Source organism: Salmo salar, chromosome ssa07 (assembly GCF_905237065.1).
Source record: "Salmo salar chromosome ssa07, Ssal_v3.1, whole genome shotgun sequence".
NCBI classification, from domain to species: Eukaryota; Metazoa; Chordata; class Actinopteri; order Salmoniformes; family Salmonidae; genus Salmo; species Salmo salar.
The window spans coordinates 13,340,204-13,359,453 of record NC_059448.1 but is presented as its reverse complement, the minus strand read 5'-3'; the positions used below and the strand labels follow the sequence as shown (position 1 = coordinate 13,359,453).

Sequence of the window (19,250 nt, the reverse complement as noted above, 5' to 3'; positions counted from 1 at the left end):
AGATTAGGGCCTAATGAATTTATTTCAATTGACTGATTTCCTCATATGAACTGTAACAGTAAAAATCTATGAAATGATTGCATTTTGCTTTACATTTTTGTTCAGTATACATATTTCCAATATATGTAACAGAAAAGAAATACTGCCCATCTCTGTGAATAGGCCTACACTGGGCTTAGTTTTTTTTAATAGCCTATTTACATTCTCAAATTAGAAAACATAGGGTCATGTTTGCATAACAAAATGTGGTAGGTATTTTGCCATAAATAGGCTAAACATTTATCAACACTATGGGAAAATGTTGGGTATAGCCCTTTAAATGAGCTAACGTCAAATGTCCGCCTTGTTTCGCTCTTTCTATCCCGCACGCTCACAGCGCTTCAGTACGTGCGCGTGAAGGTGCACAGGCTCGGTGACACTTGCACCCCGCTCTTTGGGAATAGGAGGAAAGTCGGAAGAAGAGGTTATTTTAAGGACAGCAATAACAGACAAAACAACATTTATTCTCGCCGTTACTGTGCAGAATATTGTGAAATTACAGGAAAATGGCAGATTCAATGACCCAGTCCGCCCAGATATCATCGTCGCAGGGGCTTGCCGATGGACAGAACTCTGTTGCGGCCAAAGACACAAAAATGTCGGGTAAGATAGATGTCATTCTATGTTGCAATAGTCAACATAGAAATTCTGTTTAAACGTTCAGTAACACAGGTGCTTTGAAATAAAGTAGCCCGTTGTTCTAATGTAAGATCGTCAAAAAAACAATGTTTTAGGACCGTGAAAGGCAGGTAAATTTAAAATGCTTAGCTCTACACTTATTTGTTCGTTGGGTAGGTTAACCAGTATGTCAAGTTGTTGAACAAGTAGTCCATACCTTGTAAACTGATGATTTTGCATTATTGTGGGCGTCAAAGGGTGCTAAATATCCTAATATTAGACGTTCTACTTGACCAACAAACACCCGCCGCCCTTTATGGGATCGAACGACACTCCACTGACGAGAAATTGTTTTAGGACACGGTTACCACCTACCTACCCGTCGTTGGCTCGAGAAACGCGCACCACGCTTTGATGGAACACCAAACTAGTCTACTTGCTTTGCCAAAGTTCTCTCAACCTCTGCAATCCCGAACTTTGTATTTACCAGACAAGGAAACAGAACGCAATGATACATTTTATTTTCTATTTGGGCCACGGTGAAATGGCTACATGTTGCAGGGACTGTGATCTGCACTGCAGATTCATTGTTACCAATGATTTATATATACACTAGTTGACTGACAGGGGGCGCTGTTTTGAAGTCACCGTTCCTCCATCTTGGCACTCCCCCATTGTTTAAAAAAAAAATATATATATATATATATATATATATATTTATTAATTTCTACATTCGTTTTTGCCACATTTATTCTGTTACAGACACCATACTGCCTACTTATTCAATTGTGAGGCCAACACATTTTTTTTCCCCCTTAAAGTATATGTTTTAGAGATTAATGTCTCCACTACAATAAAAACATACATAAATGCATGTAATTTTCTCCTTGAAACATGTAATTGAAATACTGTAGAATTCCAGTCCTACTGGGGAGTTCCCATGTGGCCTACTGGTGGTTTCAAAGCTTCTCAATTTTATTTATTTACTTTTTTTAAGTAGGCAAGTCCGTTAGGAACAAATTCTTATTTTCAATGACGGAACAGACAGATTTTTTTTTACTTTGTCAGCTCGGCGATTCGATCTTGCAACCTTTCAGTTACTAGTCCAACGCTCTAACCACTAGACTACCTGCCGCCCCTCAATACATGGATGGCATCAGCAATCCAGGGTTTATATACATTGTTGATTGTTATTGGGCAACTGCAAATTTAAGGGAGGATCTCTTAACTCTTAAAGCCCCCCTGTTGTTTTTTCTGTTGACAAATCACCTCTACATTGGTTAACCAAGCCATGCAAGAATATTAGTGCTAAACAGTCCAATCCCTCTCATTTGTTCGCTATGATGCATTGATTCTATGGTCTGTTTTTCGTTTCTATTTTGTCTTTGGATGCATGTGTCCTGTAAGCTATATGATTGGGGGGAGGAAAGGACACTATTGTCTCTGCAACAGTCTTAAACTGACAGTTTATTGTCCATTAGGGAAGGGCATTTCAAATAGTTTAATCCATCTAGTCAGCAAACCATGTCTCACTAATAAAACTTGAAACAAGCATCTGTTGGGAGTACATTTGAAGCTGTGTATTAGAGCTTCCTTTTATATTATGCCATATTGGAAAATACTAATGGGGCAATAATAGTAAAATAAATGTTACACTGCCATACATGCACTCAAACATATTCAGTTGGCCTTGCTGTTATGATTTTTGTCTTTGTTTTTTTGCATTGTTTTCCTTTGTCTTAATCTTTTTCTCTTTTGTTCAGTTTGTTGGTGCATTGGGTGGGGAATGGAATTATGATGATTTTTTTCTCGGGGGGGGGCTGTGGGGGAAGTGTTGGATGGTTGAGGGGCAGCTCTTTGGGAGCTGTGGGGGGGATCTTTCCCTTGAGCAGGGCGTTGACCCTGGTTGCTTCTGTGTCGCTCTGGATGGGAGGCTGTTTGATGACCAATGTGACGTAGTTGTTGAGCGGCTTCACTACACGTATATTGTATTAAACATTTTTTTTTTTTTATAAATAAAAAAAGTTACACTAAAGTAGCCTAATCAGATGATCAATGTACAAACTGCTCTTAAATAGAAAATCATGACTTTATTGGTTGACATACAGGTTGTGTGTTACAGGCTTACTTTACCATATGTTAACAACCAACCCATTTAAATGTAGTTTACTGTATCATTTTAAAGGCATGCTAAAAAGGGCTACAGCTCATATTGCAAACAGGGAATGCTTCTGTAATCTGCTCAAGGCTGAATACCAGTTATATTGCCTCAAGTGGGTGTGTCACAAAGGCATTTACTAACTGGTACATGTTTCAAAGGGGAGTCATATTTACGCTTCGATCACACCGACAGAGTCGTGGCATTTTGGTACACCAGAATTGCGTTCATTTCCAATCAAATGCTGTGTTTGCCTTGCAGCAGTGCGTTCGGTGTGGTGCATACGTTGGATTTATCAAACGTATGCGTCAAACTGTATGCGTAGACGGCTTGACAGAAATAGTAGCAGAAGGTGAATGTTGAACTTCAGTTGCATACATATTCAGATGATACTGCTTACTATTTTGCGCAACGATGCTATCGGTGTGTTCGACACTATATAAATGACTCATCTCGCAGTGTTTGATGATACCCTGATGAAGACAGCTTCGCTGTCGAAACGTTGGTTATTACATTTTTGCATCTGAGCTCTTAGAGTGTGCGGCTTTCCTTTATTTTCTAGTGTTCTACTCCGCTAGCCAGCACCTCGCCTTTAAAGGTGTGCGTTTCTTTTTTCTAGATCGACACGTTAGTTAGGCCAGTGTGATAACGTTTTCATTATTTTTTTTTTTAAGTGTACATTTTAAATGTTGTTTTCTAACTAATCTCCAAGGTATTGGGATTGCCTTTGCATTTTTCTGAAGTCCATGCTACATTGTCAGTTGTCCCTCTACCATTCTTTCATTTGGCCTGGGTCACACAGACCACATGCCTGTAACTTGCTGCCTTGTCATTACAATTTTTTTCCCCCCTTAACTCGGCTGTATGATTTAATGATGACACTAAAGTCCTCGTTGGACCCTTGGCGCTACTGTCGTACAGTATCAATGTCCCGTGGCAAAGGTAATGTAGCACCCAGTCTGGAGGAAACCAAATGGTGTTACAGTACCAGTCAAAAGTTTGGACACTTACTCATTCCAGGATTTTTCTTTATTTTTACTATTTTCTACATTGTAGAATAATAGTGAAGACATCAAGACTATTAAATAACACATATGGAATCATGTAGTCACCAAAAAAGTGTTAAATGAATCAAAATATTTGTTATATTTGAGATTCTTTAAAATAGCCACCCTTTGCCTTGATGACAGCTTTGCACACTTGGCCTATCTTGCTATCTGAGGCCGGTGTTGGCCAGTCTCTTTTATGCCTACTTCATTCTCAACACACTTGAGTGACATCACTAAGGAAGTGACCAGAGAGATCGACCTAAGAGGTCTCGCATCTAAAAGTGCATTGAGCCAGTTGATTGTCAGGGTTATTTAGGTTATGAAAAGCACCCCCTATTCTTTTCGATGCTGCTTTTACAAGGTGATTGTGCAAGCTCCGTCAAAGGAACCATTTATCTAAGGCGGCAGAATGTCCATGGGTCTACTCTTTTGTTGGACTGTACAGGAGAATTCATGTTGTCAGTGTTTGATTCAGTGCTATTTTCTTTCTTCCTGCATCTGTTTAATAGGAAGTTAAAACAATGCCGGTAAAACCAAAGCAACTACTGGACTGGAGATGCATTATTTAAACTCATCAATATTGTAATTGTACTGTTCGTTATCAGAGCTAAATCCGGTGCTGTACCGACTCTCCTGTTTCGTAGGCTATGGACATTTTGATCTGGATTTCCACCCGTTTTCAGCTAGAACGACGGTTGAGGTCAGCAAACGGCAAGAAATTCATGTTTTTAGTTTGGAAGATGTGTGCTAGTTCAAGCTACACTAAATCTACAGTAGTGACTAAGGATTACTTTAGATTAGAAATGTTATTATTTGAAATGCTGCATTTTGCAGAGTGGGAATCAACATTCGGCTGGTTTTAGCTTGAGCGTTAAGATGCAGTGAAACAGATACAGGCTGAGGAATGATCCAGAATCTAGGCCAGTGCAATGAGGAGCCTGCAGATAAGACCATGGCTGTAGTTTGTGAGAGAACATGGGGTACTTTTGGCTCCCTCTCCTATCTGCCTCTTATTTTCTCCCCCGCTCTGGCTGGCGCTCTGTTCTGGCAGACTATATAGTCTAAGGTCAGTAAATCGGGCTGAGGCAGCAAACTGGCCCCCCCCGGGGGTTTGAGTGTCTTGACTTGACTTTCCTCGGGATGGGCCAGAAATGGCTGGTAGGACTGGGAATGCAATGTTAGGCCCTCGTCCAGTTGTTTACCATTGGCCCTCAAGGGCCCCCCCAATAGATGAGCCTACATCCAGATCCAGTAGTAGAGAATAGGGCGGCATGGTGCCAAAGCAGGTTCACTTCCTACTCATGTCTGCCGGCCATGAGAATGTCGTATCAAGGCTGGAAGTGTTGGAAACACGAGCTAAATGAAGCCATGTTTAACCCTTGTCATAGACAACCTTAACTAGTGGAATGGTTGGAGTCTGTAAAAATGCAAATTTTTCATCTTTGTCAGTCTGCTAAAAGGGAGTGGTTCTCATGCGTAGCTCTTCTTAGATAAGTGACTCTAGAGATAGTTTTTGTGGACACCTGGGAGGATACGTTTCCATCTGAAATGGTTCATGTACTTGCACGCTACCAACAATGGTTTCAGGCTATTTGGAATTGTCAGCAAAAGAAGTGGAACGTTGACAAACTTCTTATTGCAGGTGTGGCATAGGTAGCTTGAGAGTCTGGGCGAGTCTTAAAGAGGAATGTTACATAGCAAGGGCTCGTCGACCTGATCAGCCAGTCTCCTACGTGAATCGTTTGGGGCGACGATGACTCTTATTGATTAACCGGCTCATGAACTTTACTAATATATGTATATGTATATGTATATGTATATATATATGTATATGAGTCTACAAAACATTTAAAAACACCTGCTCTTCCATGACTGAGACTGAACAGGTGAAAGCTATGATCCCTTATTGATGTCACTTGTTAAATCCACTTCAATCGGTGTAGATGAAGGGGAGGAGACGGGTTATAGAAGGAATGTTAAGCCTTGAGAAATGGATTGTTTATGTGTGCTATTCAGAGGGTGAATGGGCAAGACAAGATTATACAGTTGAAGTCGGAAGTATACATACACTTAGGTTGTAGTCATTAACTTGTTGTTCAACCAATCCACAAATTTCTTGTTCACAAACTATAGTTTTGGCAAGTCGGTTAGGACATGTACTGTGTGCATGACAAGTAATTTTTCCAACAATTGTTTACAGAAAGATTATTTCACTTATAATTCCCTGTATCACAATTCCAGTGGGTCAGAAGTTTACATACAGTACGTTGACAGTGCCTTTAAACAGCCTGGAAAATTCCAGAAAATGATGTAACGGCTTTAGAAGCTTCTGATAGGCTAATTGACATCATTTGAGTCAATTGGAGGTGTACCTGTGGATGAATTTCTACCTTCAAACTCAGTGCCTCTTTGCTTGACATCATGGAAAAATGAAAAGAAATCAGCCAAGACCTCAAAAAAATTGTAGACCTCCACAAGTCTGGTTCATCCTTGGGAGCAATTTTCAAACGCCTGAAGGTACCACGTTCATCTGTACTAATAGCCGTCATACCGCTCAGGAAGGAGATGCATTCTGTGTCCTAGAGATGAATGTACTTCGGTTCGAAAAGTGCAAATCTATCCCAGAACAACAGCAAAGGACCTTGTGAAGATGCTGGAGGAAACGGGTACAAAAGTATCTATTTCCACAGTGAAACGAGTCCTATATCAACATAACCTGAAAGACCGCTCAGCAAGGAAGAAGCCACTGCTCCAAAACCGCCATTAAAAAAAGCCAGACTATGGTTTGCAACTGCACGTGGGGACAAAGATTGCACTTTTTGGAGAAATGTCCGCTGGTCTGATGAAACAAAAATGGAACTGTTTGCCCAAAATGACCATCGTTATGTTTTGAAGGAAAAAGGGGGATGCTTGCAAGCTGAAGAACACCATCCCAACCGTGAAGAACGAGGGTGGCAGCATCATGTTGTGGGGGTGCTTTGCTGCAGGAGGGACTGGTGCACTATACAAAATAGGTGGCATCATGAGGGAGGAAAATGTGGATATATTGAAGCAACATCTCAAGACATCAGTCAGGAAGTTAAAGCTTGGTTGCAAATGGGTCTTTCAACCGGACAATGACCCGAAGCATACTTCCAAAGTTGTGGCAAAATGGCTTAAGGACAACAGTCAAGGTATTGGAAAGGCCATCACAAAGCCCTGACCTCAAACCTATAGAGAATTTGTGGGTAGAACTGAAAAAGTGTGTGTGTGTGTGTGTGTGTGAGCAAGGAGGCCTACAAACCTGACTCAGTTACACCAGCTCTGTCAGGAGGAATGGGCCAAAATTCACCCAACCTATTGTGGAAGGCTACCCAAAACATTTGACCCAAGTTAAACAATTTAAAGGCAATGCTACCAAATACTAATTGAGTGGATGTAAACTTCTGACCCACTGGGAATGTGATGAAAGAAATGAAAGCTGAAATAAATCATTCTCTTCTATTATTCTGACATTTCACATTCTTAAAATAAAGTGGTGATCCTAACTAAGACAGGGAATTTTTACTAGAATAAAATGTCTGTCAGTTTTTCACAATTCCTAAGGTGTATGTAAACTTCCAACTTCAACTGTACGTGGCTGCATGCATGCACTAGACTGATAGGTGGCTCTGTGTTGAAGCCACTGTTCCTCCATCTTGGTATTCTCCCGCTGTTGTAAAAAGTATTCATGTCTACTTTCATTTTTGCCCCACTTATTATATTAGACACCTTTAATGCATACTTTTAAATTGTATGTGAGCTAAATGAAAATACAAAGTTTTCCTTAAAGTACAATGTTTAGAGATGACTAATGTCACTGTCTGCACTAAAACAAAAATACTTAAATGCATGTAATTTTGTCCTTGAATCCAATTAATTAAACTACTGTAGAATTCCTTTCGTTCCTATGGAGGACTGCTCCTACTAGGGGTGTCATGTCCGACCGGTGGCTTCAAAACCTCTCAATGGTCAATACATAGCATCAGTAATCCAGGGTTTATATACATCATTGTTGCCATCTCACTCACAGCTGAAGAAATTCCCCTACATGTCTCCTCTGGTGTTCCCCAGCTGTTAAATGTGTAAGGAAGGAAAAGGAAAACCTTGTTCCTCCTTCGATATTCATGGAGGCTGTTAGATGGGACAATTGCTCTACAAAAACTGTTCTTGTGATCACTTAGGTTACATAATGAATTACCATCAAGTGAGTGCAATGTGGGTGTCTGATTGGCAACGGGTATCGTAAACCATAGGAGTAATATGTACAAATTGCATAACAATTACATGGAAAAGACAATGTTATGAGTAGTGTGACGACGTTCGATGCATCGTTATTTGTGCGTCGTAAAGAATTTGTTTGTCATATTTGTTATTGTCTTTGCCTGCATAGGAAATGTTAAGTGCATGGATTAAGTTGATCATAGGTGTTTATTGGTAGTAAACTGGTAGACCCTACCAGTTGGATGGGGCTTGCATGTTAGTAGTTATTTTACCGTTGCTTCTGACACAGTCCACGTTATAAAGCATACAGTATTGTATAGTTGATATAAGGTTGGATTTGTGGGAGCCCCACCAGGCATCCAGTTGACGTTAATGTATAAAATGGTGGGTGGGTGGTTGTTATGGGGATGGGAGAGATTTTCTGCCCCTGTAGGATGTTCATTCTTCTGTCCTTTTTTTAATTTTTTCAGATTCCTTTCTTTCCTCTTCGCCTGTATCTCTCATTCAGTCTCCTCAAGGCAAGTGTATGGTTCTGTTACGCTGCTCGTCTGCCATCCTCCCTCTCACGATCTTCACGCTCTCTTTCCCTGTCATTCTCTCTTGCTCGGCTGCCGCTGTAATGCCTTCCATTCCTCTCTAGTGCCCTTCTCCTACTCTAGTCCAGACCAAGAACTTCATACTATAGGCCTGGAAACATTTAATTCCACCCCCACTACGCAGTCTTCAACAGAGCCCACCCCTAGAAGCCCTGTAACTGTATCCCATCTGTTTCCTATGTTGCTGACCGCCTGCACTAATTGCAATTTAGCAGGGCAGCGAGGCTCCTCCCTTTTTCAACAGTGTCTGACTTGGAATTTTCAATTCCCCCCCCAACTGGAGGCCAGACCTGTTCAATTACTAGCAGCAACAGGCCCAACCCCGACGCCCCTGACTGACGCCCATGGTGCATGGCAAGGGAGGATCACGGGTTTAAAAAAATTATTATTATTTTTTTTTTATAGGGAAGTTTGCACAGAGTTCAGATTTAAAGCCTGTTTTTAAGTGAAGATGTCTTCAGGCATACATGTTATGTACCATACTGGATACAGCATATATGCTAGACACACAGCCTGACACGTGATGAATTGGTTAATCCACAGAGCTAATTGAGATGTACAGTAATGGATCAAGCCATCTATTGATGGTGTAGTGATACAGTACATTGCTTCCCAATGGAATGCACTGACTTTCCCAGTGGAATAGGTTGACATTTTGATGGAATAAATTGGCATCAAGGAGGCATATCAAACTAGCAGCTCAGTGATGAGGAATAGGGCATGTTTGGAATTAGTTGAGTAATTCCCCAAACCTCTCTCTAACCTCCCCCAGAACCCCCCTGTTCTTACCCCCATCAGAAAACTGACAAGACCTACAAATGACAGCGAGCCGATCTATTCCCAGTCCTTACAGCCTGCTCCACTCTGTCGCGCTATTTAGGTCAACGGCACTGTAGGTCCAAGATAATCCCAAGATTGCCACCTTATTTTAAGAAAGTTGAGAGAATTTCGAGTTCACGATGAGGGAAAAACTCTAAAAATGGCTCAGGTTGGTTGTCCCAGAGGGACGCTAGCTGTCCTTGTGATAGATGGCCCCTTCATCCAGGCCTTATGCCCCATCTCTAAGAGCCTCCCACCCCAGTCCCTTCACCGGCACTGGAGGATGAGAGGCACTGGGGAGGGATCCACTCCTCGCTGCTCTATGCCCGCTTAAGGCTGGGGTCGGAGCCCTCCTCCCTGGATGCGCTCTGCCCCTCTACCTCTGCTTATAGCTTCTTAAGCTTTTTGCATGTCACCACTGCTGGAGCCAAAAAGTAGTTTTTATTTTAGGGACTATCGTAATATGCATGTATTCTTATTTTATTTTTTTCATGGTTTGTTTTCTGGAACACAATTTCGTTAGTGTTTTATAAAAGTAGCCTACAATGTGTAGACTTGGACAGTATAGCAAGAGTATTAAACTTAAGCCAGACTAGATGGCCAGAAACTGAATCTGTCCTATGTAGTGCTAGGATAAGTCAAAATCAGTCAGCTAATCACACAGTGAGGGAGATGGGCCTTGGAGCTAGAATAAAATCACTAATTGGAAATGACACTGCTGTACCCAATGGAATTTGATCTCTTATCATATGGTGACTCCTTTTCTCTGCAGCAAAAATATTTCACTGTGTTCATGCTTTTGTGAATAGTAGTACTAGTATCATTTTTAACAATACCAGATTGTAGGCTTACCACCTCGGGAATCGATGCACAAGTGGAATGTGACTTAAACGCGCAATATCCTCATACCTTCACGTGTATACCTAAAATGCACTTCTAGTCCTTTTTTAAAGGTGTCTAGCTCTTTCTTGTCTAGAGGAAAACCTTTTCTTGATTTAGCTAAGCTGTGATCCCTACTGGAAGGCTGTGTCTTATCAAGTAAACTATTTGACTCATCTGCACAGTGCCAAAATGATTGAGCTGATTTACACTTTCTCATCTTGAAGAAATGCCTCCCTTTTTTGAGTCTTCCTGCCTGACATATTTTGGGATGTGAGACGTTTGTTGGACCATGTTCAATAGTCCATTTAAAACGGGGATTAGTAATGAGTGTCCCTTTTTTTTAAAATTATTTTTGTATTTTTTTGAATCCCACACACTTTAGCACTCAACTCCAATTACTGTGGGGAGTAGATGACGTAATATAATAACCTCTGTATCTCTAACAACTGAGGACCACACAAAGTGATGTTCTCATCAGAGGTTGAATGAGTATTACAAAACCGTGTTTGACAGTTTCTTATCATATGTTTTTTGGGTCGTGTTTGTGATTCCAGTCAGGGAGTGTGGGCTCCCTGTTGCCAGTGGCTCTGATTCCTGTTCACGGTGCGGTAGCTGTTTTGTAATTTGTTTACTTGCGTCGAGCCAAAATACTACATTGTTTTCGGCTAGATGGAAAGTCCATCCGTGTATGTGGCCTAGTTTGAACAATGCATAATGGATCTCAATGGGAGGTGAAGGTCCAGACCAAGACATCCCACCCTTGAGTTGTGTACTGATGAACAACATGTCCGCGGTGCTGTGGGTTTAGGGTGGCTGCAGGGTCATGCTGACCGGCCACAATGCCTATACAGAGCACCAAGCTACAATAACAGGATACTATTAACTCGTTGACGTAAGCTGTTGGGTAGTTTATCAAATGTACTATAGCATTGGATTTGAAAAGAAACGGAGCCATTGATTTGGATCTCTTGGCTCCATTTTATAGTAAATAACCATATAGAAGGAGAAGTGGACCTTGTTGCATTTGGAAAAAGTACCAACTGCATATTTGACCTGTTCCTGCCGGAGATATTGCCTCAAAGCAGGGGACCTTAGTCTCTGTTTGCCTGGGGATTGCAGAGGCAAGCAGACAGCTGATGTGTACCTCCCAATATAGCTGCCAATTCTCCACTATGATAGCTTGTCTCAGGGTGTTGGAAAATTACAGGGGGGGGGACCATTAGGCTGAAAAGGGATCATGTGATTATTGGAGCAGCTTGGAACATCTTGCGGATTATGACCCAGGATACCCGTGGTACTGTGCCATTGAGGGGGATCCTTGTTTGACTCTGTCACTTCAGCTGTGGCGTGTGGGAATAGCAGCAGGTCAGCGTGCTTAGTGGCGTATTGACAGACTGTAGCACATGGGGGGACATGATTTAGGAAGCCTCAACACCAGGACTATTGTCCAGCTTGTTATGTGTGCTGTGTTAGCTGGGTGTTCTTATTGATTACACCGATAGTCGGGTGGGACAAGGCCAGAGTAGTGCGACGTAGTCATGCTTGCAAATTGGTCTGTAGGTCATCTGAGGATGAGGCTAGTCCTGTAAATCAATGATTTAATTTCACTCCGGTTATATTTTTGAGTCGGAGGTAGTGCACTGTATTCATTCCTGGGATGAGTCATCTCAGTACATTAAAGATGTTGAATTGTCGTTCTTCTGTTTGATTGATATCGTACCTAATTTACAAGATTATGGTATGACGCTTAAACATGATTATATTGACATTGCGTTACTTACAGACATCTGCATTATTGAAGACACGAGGAAGAGTGTTCCCCTTTGTATGTAGGCCTATAGGTTGTGTTCAGATGGGCGCTCATTTGGTAATCAAATGATTTATGTTAATTAGGTCATTATAGAAATAACACTTTTTTAAATTTAACTCTCGTTTATACTAGGCTGCAGTCGCATGACATTAGTCTCTGGCCCATTTTAAAAGGCATTGCAAGTTAAAACAGGGAGCATTTATCCTATGTGACCTTTGCTTCTAGGCACATTTTATATCTCGTCCCTGTTGTCACATTCAGTTCTATGATTCCCTGTAGTCTTTTATGTTGGTGTTCGGGAGATGTGAAGTGACGGCTCAACGGTTCTCAGTAAGGTCGTTGATATTAACCAGATAGAGGAAGGATAGATTGAGTGTACCAGTCCTTTCTCCATCACAAGTACTTTTGTAGGACATACCAGACACAGAGTACCTGATTTTTAACAAAACTCCAGGCCATATTCTATGCAGCTGTACTTAAAAAATATATTCATAGCAAAAGATCTGATTGTGATGTAAGTAGACCACAATGCATATGCTATCACACAGTATAACAGTTTTGTTTCTAGATACAATTTTCTTATTTCATTTGGAGCTGCATCATTTTGACCATACAAGTCATTTCCAATGTTGCCTTATTGAAAATTCTCTTCAATGGCAACAACTTGAGACGTTGAGTCAGCAATGCATGCTGACTGACGCCCTCATCCATTACTGACTTCAAACCGTCCCATGCTATGCATGACTGCTTGGGCTGCAACAAAATGGCCTCCATCGACTATAACTGGAAGTGCATGGGAGTTTGAGTGTGTATGATTTTTTTTTATTCCCTCCTCCTTCCCTTCCCTGCCTCTGTGCATGGCCGACGCAGACATAAGGGTGGTGCTGGGCTCTGACACACCCTCCTCAGAAGGGGTGGCCACCTCCCTTCGCTTCGCCAGGCCTTCTCAACCCGACTCATCTTCTCCCGCTAACTACGGGAGCGACCCATCAGGTCAGCCTGACGGAAAGCAAGATGATTCACCGACTGTGACGTCCCCCGTGTCTGAGAGGATTAAGGCACTGGAGGCCCTGGCAGCAAAGAAGGAGCCCAAGAACGACGGCGGCTTCCCTCACTTCAAAGAGTGCCACTATGAGACGTCTCCTACTGAGGCGCCAACAGAGAGCACCTCACCCTTCCAGAAAAAAGGAGCCTCCATTGATCAGGAATCGCCAGAATCCCCCTTTGAGGTCATGGGAGAAGCCCGACAAGGGAGTGAGTTTGAAGATAGTGCAGACTGGATGAGAGCTCACTTACCCCCTGTGCCCGACTTTGAAGATGCTCTTGTATCAGAGGAGGATGGCAAATCCCAAGAGCTAAAAGTGGCAGATAAAGTGGTGCCTGATCATCCAGAGGCGTTTGCCTGTGTCCCTGATGCTTACATGGACTCTCCCATTGAAAGGCCCGAACTAAAAAATGTCTTCAAAGACCCAGCGCAGCAGTCTAGCGTCGAGGAAGAATTTGACCTGAGCTTCCTACCTAAAGCTTACATAACAGACACCCAAGGCCCTCCTGACCTTCATTCTGAGCTCACTCCTTCTCCTGCCCCTCCTGCTGGTTTGGACTCTCCCTCTCCCTCTGACACTAAAGAGAAGGATTTGAAGACCAAGCAGGCCCCATGTGGTGGTGACCTGGCGCTCCCAGAGGTAGTCGACAGCTCAGGAGACTCTGAGGACACCGTCATCGAGGACACAGCCTCTGTTCCTGGCCCCTCTTTGTCAAGTGATGCTACACCTTCCCACAAACCCTCTGTTCCTTCTCTCCCTACTGAAGAAAGGGAAACCCCGCCAGCAAAGCAGCCAATGCAGGTTCCTACCATCAATGTTATTGAGACGGACGAGCCGAATTACAGCGATGAGGAGATGGAGATTGAAATGGAGGACGAAAGTTATGAAGTTGTAGAAGACCCTGTAAAAGAGGCACCAAAAACGCCTGAGCCACAACCAGATGTGACTAAAAAGGAATTTTCCCAAATTCCTCCCTTAGAATATGAGGGTTATTCTCCTCCCTCCTCTCCTGTCGACTCTGAATACTCACCTAAACACAAGATCCTGAAATCTGAATTGGATACAGATAATATGAATACCACAGTACCTAATGATGAGTCAAAGGGCTCAAGTGCTGAGGTTTCACAAGCACAGAAAGTGGAGTCTGACCAATCACAGACTCCCAATGAGTCTAATGGAAAGTCTTCCCCTTCCACTGCCAAACCTTCTTCTGAGAAAACCGCAGGGAACCTTTCAGACTTTCCAGAATATGATGAAGATGACTGGTCAACTGGCGCGCAAGATATCTTAATTAAATCGAGCTCTGCTGATATTGCAGCTCAGGATCTTCCACTTTGCCCCTCATCCAAGTTTGAAGAGAAGCCAGAGTCTGATATTAAAGAGGATTATATGCAGACAGTTGAGCTTTCAAAATCCAACTACATGGAGGATGACGCAATCCGTAAATATGACCGACAGTCTTTTGAGGATGACGACGCACTACCATCCATGAATGACACCATTGGTGATAAAGAGCTGAACTTTAACACTGTACGTGAGCCTTCTCCTTCCGATCCAACCTCACAGATCCATATTGGAACACTACTCCCTCAAAACAATGCAACCACTGTGGAGCAGGATATCCCCTCGATGGCTGAAGAGGACTCCTTCTCCAAGCTAGTTGGAGGCCAGCCGTCTCCCAGGGAGTTTCCCAAAGATCCACTCACCTCTTTCCAGAGTGAACTGCCTGGCAGCACCCTGGAGCCCAAGACTGAGAAGAAATTGAACGATGAAATCCTCATTACAGATAGCATTGTCAACAGCGAGACACTTCCACCTCAGGAAGCTGAAGCAGGACACCAGTCAACAGACAATACCAGTGACCCAGAAAGCATTGAGCCGGACTGCTCAGTCTCTGGTGCCACGGACAGCTTCGTCGAGTTCATGAGGGAGTGCCTGAAGTCACGACAGGACGAAGATCCAGAAGACCTCCATCAAGATCTCACAGCCAAGGATGAGTGTCCTAAAACGGGCGCCCCTCCCTCCCAGTCCACACCGACCATGGTCATGGATCTGGAGCAGGAACGCCTCACTATCAATGCACTCAAAGAGTTGGGCAGCAGCCAAGAGGAGGAGGCTGACCTCCAGTCTAGTATCAAGGCTTCTGAGAAATCCCAGTCTTCCTTTATATCGACAACCTCCGACCCTCCTTCTCCCCAAAACAAACCTGCTTCCGACGGTGTATATTCCAAAGAGGTAGAGGTCATCGACGTGTGGGTGGCAGAGGCCTACCACCTCGCAGAGCATGTCTTGGCAGCAATACTAACGCACTTGTCAGGTAACATCTCTTCCCTCTGGGATCTATGCCTGCTAACCTCACACAAGCAAAGCACAATGATCACTCTTCCCCTCTCTCTCTCACTTGCACCTTTCTCCCATCTTGGTCCTCCTATTCAAAATAGGAGCACACTAACTATATAATCACCATGTTGATTTTCTTTTTTATTCTGATACAGGCACCATGGCTGTATTACTGAAATATTTATCTTACAGTCAAGCTTTCTGAAGGTCTCCACGTTCAGAGTGCAGTTATTACGGAAGTCAAAATGGTCAAACTATATATTGTGCTGTGTGTGTATTTTCAAAATGACCCCCCCCCATGTCCTTAAGCTTGGCAGTAATCATGGTCGGACAGTGGGTGGTGGGCAGTTCAGACGTGGCGTCCTGGTGTCTGCTTGCAATGTCCCTGGAAGTCAGGCGGAATAGTCGATCCACCAGTGTTGGGTTTCTGCTTTGGGCGACGTTCCACGCCACAGTGCACTTGCACAGGACGGGAGACAATCATTCCAGAGACTGATGGTCATTTTGAAGGAGCGGACTTTACTTAACCTTTTCTTTTATGATGATGTCATTCATTATTATGATCCTGCTGAATTGGATGTTAGAAAGCATGACCAGACTCAGAGAGAATTATGCGATAAATGCTCTGATATTCATGGGTTGTGGGCTGCTCTCAGATCTGTATGTGCCTAAGTGTGAGTTGGCAAAAGTCCATACAGATGGGACCAGGCTAGGGGGCATTGGTCCTCTTTTTATTTTGTGTGACAATTGTCACAGTAGGCTGAGATGCAGGGTACCAATCGCTCTAATTACTCTTGTCCTCTCCTCTTGAATCATGGTACAGCACCCCCCCCCTCCTTCCCTTATCTGGAAAATTATATGCCGTGTGTGTGGCCAATTTGGTATTAATCGTACAAAGGACTTCTGCTCAATATCTATCTCAAATCGTCAAATCGAATGTTATTTGTCACATGCACCGAATACAACAGGTGTAGACCTTACAGTGAAATGCTTATTTACCAGCCCCTAACCAACAATGCAGTTTCAGAAAGTATTTACAAAAATTAACTGAAGTTAAAAAAAAACTGTTTTGACATATCCAATATTGCATACGTTATCACTGCTGTCATTGTTACATACCGTCTAACAAGCTGTTAAGTCTATTCATATACATTTACTGTAATGGTCGTCTGCTTTTGATTTACCCAGTGGCAGGCTAGCCCTCTACTTCACAGTGTAGAGTTAAAGCAAATAGGGGACCTCTTCCTATTCTCTTGCCGCTCAGTGCAAAAATGAAATCCAAACCTGGCACACATTGACTGGTATGCAGACGAGTGAATGCAGGATGCACTCAAACCCGTACAGTCGCTGCGAGCTTAACCTACACCACGGGCATGCTATGGAATGGTAGGTCATCACTGAGGCAACCAGTAACTAGGGGAAGGCGTATGCCATGCAGTCGTGGAGGGAATGATAAAGAATATTACAGTCAAGTACTGTTTGAAAGATGCTTTAGCACAATGTGTATATAGTAAAGGTTGCATTTTTATTCTAACATATTGATCAATAATGCACTATATATACGGAGTTTACCCAACATTGGCAGCGCCTTCCTCATATTGAGTCCCCCACCCCTTTTGCCCTCAGAACAGCCTCAATGCATCTGGGCATAGACTCTACAAGTTGTCAAAAGCATTCCACAGGGATGCTGGCCCATGTTGACTCCAATGCTTCCCACAGTTGTCATGTTGGCTGGATATCCTTTGGGCAGTGGACCATTCTTGATACACGGGAAACTGTTGAGCGTGAAAAACCCAGCAGCATTGCATTTCTTGACACAAACCGATGAGCCTGGCACCTACTACCATACCCTGTTCGAAGGCACTTCAATATTTTGTCTTGCCCATTCCTCTTCTGAATGGCACACGTACACAAGCCATGTCTCAAGGCTTAAATCCTTCTTTAACCCGTCTCCTCCCCTTCATCTACAGTGATTTGAAGTGGATTTAACAAGTGACATCCATAAGGGATGATCGATTGACCAGGTGGCTCCAGGTGAACACTGTTCAATGGAAGGAGCAGGTGTTCATAATGTTGACTAGTGGTTACTGTATATTTGAAGACCAACATTTTAAAAAGCATAGCTTAAATATCTGGGTCTATTTTTCTCTCAATCTCCTACATGTATAGGATTTCTCTTTTTAAGTGGCATTTTTTTCCATTTGAACCTTGTCCTGTCCCTCAGCTTCCACAGTGTTGCTGCCTCAACTCGGCTGGTTATAAGGCGTGGAATGCCTGGCTAGGTGAGTTAAGTTTATTTTAGTTGGCTTGGCTCCATTGTTGATAATTGCAGAGTGGGTATACCAGTTTTCCATCAATGGGCCTCCAAAAGAAATGGATATACTCCTGCTGATGTGAATCAGTCATCTTCCCAAATAGGGTACACATTTGGACTGTGGTATCTTGGGCTAGTAAGAAAATCTTGACTTGCTGCCAGGCCTTTAAAGATAAGTTCAAATCAGGCAGTCCAATTTCAGTAAGATTTGTGTTAATCCTGTGTTTATGTGGACTGTGAGGGATGGGGCCAGCCTGCCAGTCAGTCGGAAGGAAGTGGATCATGTGAAGACTAGAATAAAAGTTACCCACCCATGCCAATGTGTGTAGTCACCTATGGTATTTGAATTGCATAATGAAGTTTTAGCAGCTGGTTTAGCTTCACAGGAGTAAAGAATTCCAGTCTGTGTCCAGGCTGTTGTATTAGGTCAAACACACACACGTACTGCCAAGCAGCAGGAGGTGGTGTGGTGCCTGTACCTTTAAGAGCTGCTTGCTGTCCAGTGAGGTAGAAAGCAGCTCGGATAATGAACGAGGGCCGTCTGCCCAGGCTGCCTCCCTGTGGGTACCAGCAAGCATGCTGGGAGGGACTCGGGACCCCTGCAGTGCTGGGTGAGGAAACCCCAGTTGTTCACTCGGTGCTGCTCAGCAGATAGTCAGGCGGCATCAGGAACATTAGAGTGCTGTCTGGCCTCCTGCAACAGGGGCGCTGCTGCTCTGCTCTGTCAGTATGTAAACAAGTTTTTATTTTTCACCGTCAAGCAGCCATGCTTCACATTTGAACTGATACACAACTCTTTATATTGTAGTATATTTGGAACAATGTTATTTAATAATGGAGATTTTGATTTTTGATAAATAGGCCTGCAGAGGAGCGGTGTTTTATTACATGAGTTGTAAGAAAACAATACTGAATTAGAGGAAGGGTAAAAGAGCACTTTGAGAACCAAATATCTTAATTTATTCCCTCAATCCTCCCTCGTTCAATAAACACCCACACAGTTGTCTAGAATTGCTAGTTAACAATGACACACTGCAGCCAATATGAGTGGGTATTTTATTAATGTAAAACTATCTGCAGTGTAGCCTGATTTCACAACCAACACATCCTGTTACTGAAACAGGATATAGATAAGTGATTGTGTTTTTCTCCTCCACTCAATCTTGTGTAAATTTGTGCCTCTACTATGTGCAGCCCTGGATAAATTCCTATTACCCATCTGTAACACTCCCCCACGACGCAGCTGCTTACAAGCTGATAACATATGACAATATTAATCGTAGCTGCCCTATTTTGACATGCATTTCCCACGGTAGGCCTGTAGACATGACATGCTA

The 19,250-nt window shown here is 43.0% G+C and overlaps 1 protein-coding gene across 3 annotated transcripts in view; it reads left to right on the top strand.

Annotated features, from left to right (window-relative positions):
* The first annotated feature begins 347 nt into the window (after positions 1–347).
* LOC106608589 (reticulon-3-A) overlaps positions 348–19,250 on the top strand; it is a 32,014-nt gene continuing 13,111 nt past the window's right edge. The window contains exons 1-2 of one of the 3 annotated variants that reach the window (XM_045721556.1): positions 349–642; positions 8,577–8,624. In XM_045721556.1, coding sequence (XP_045577512.1) covers positions 546–642; positions 8,577–8,624 — 145 coding nt within the window. In that variant the 5' untranslated portion in view covers positions 349–545. The other 2 variants (XM_045721557.1, XR_006770565.1) reach the window with 2 other exon arrangements.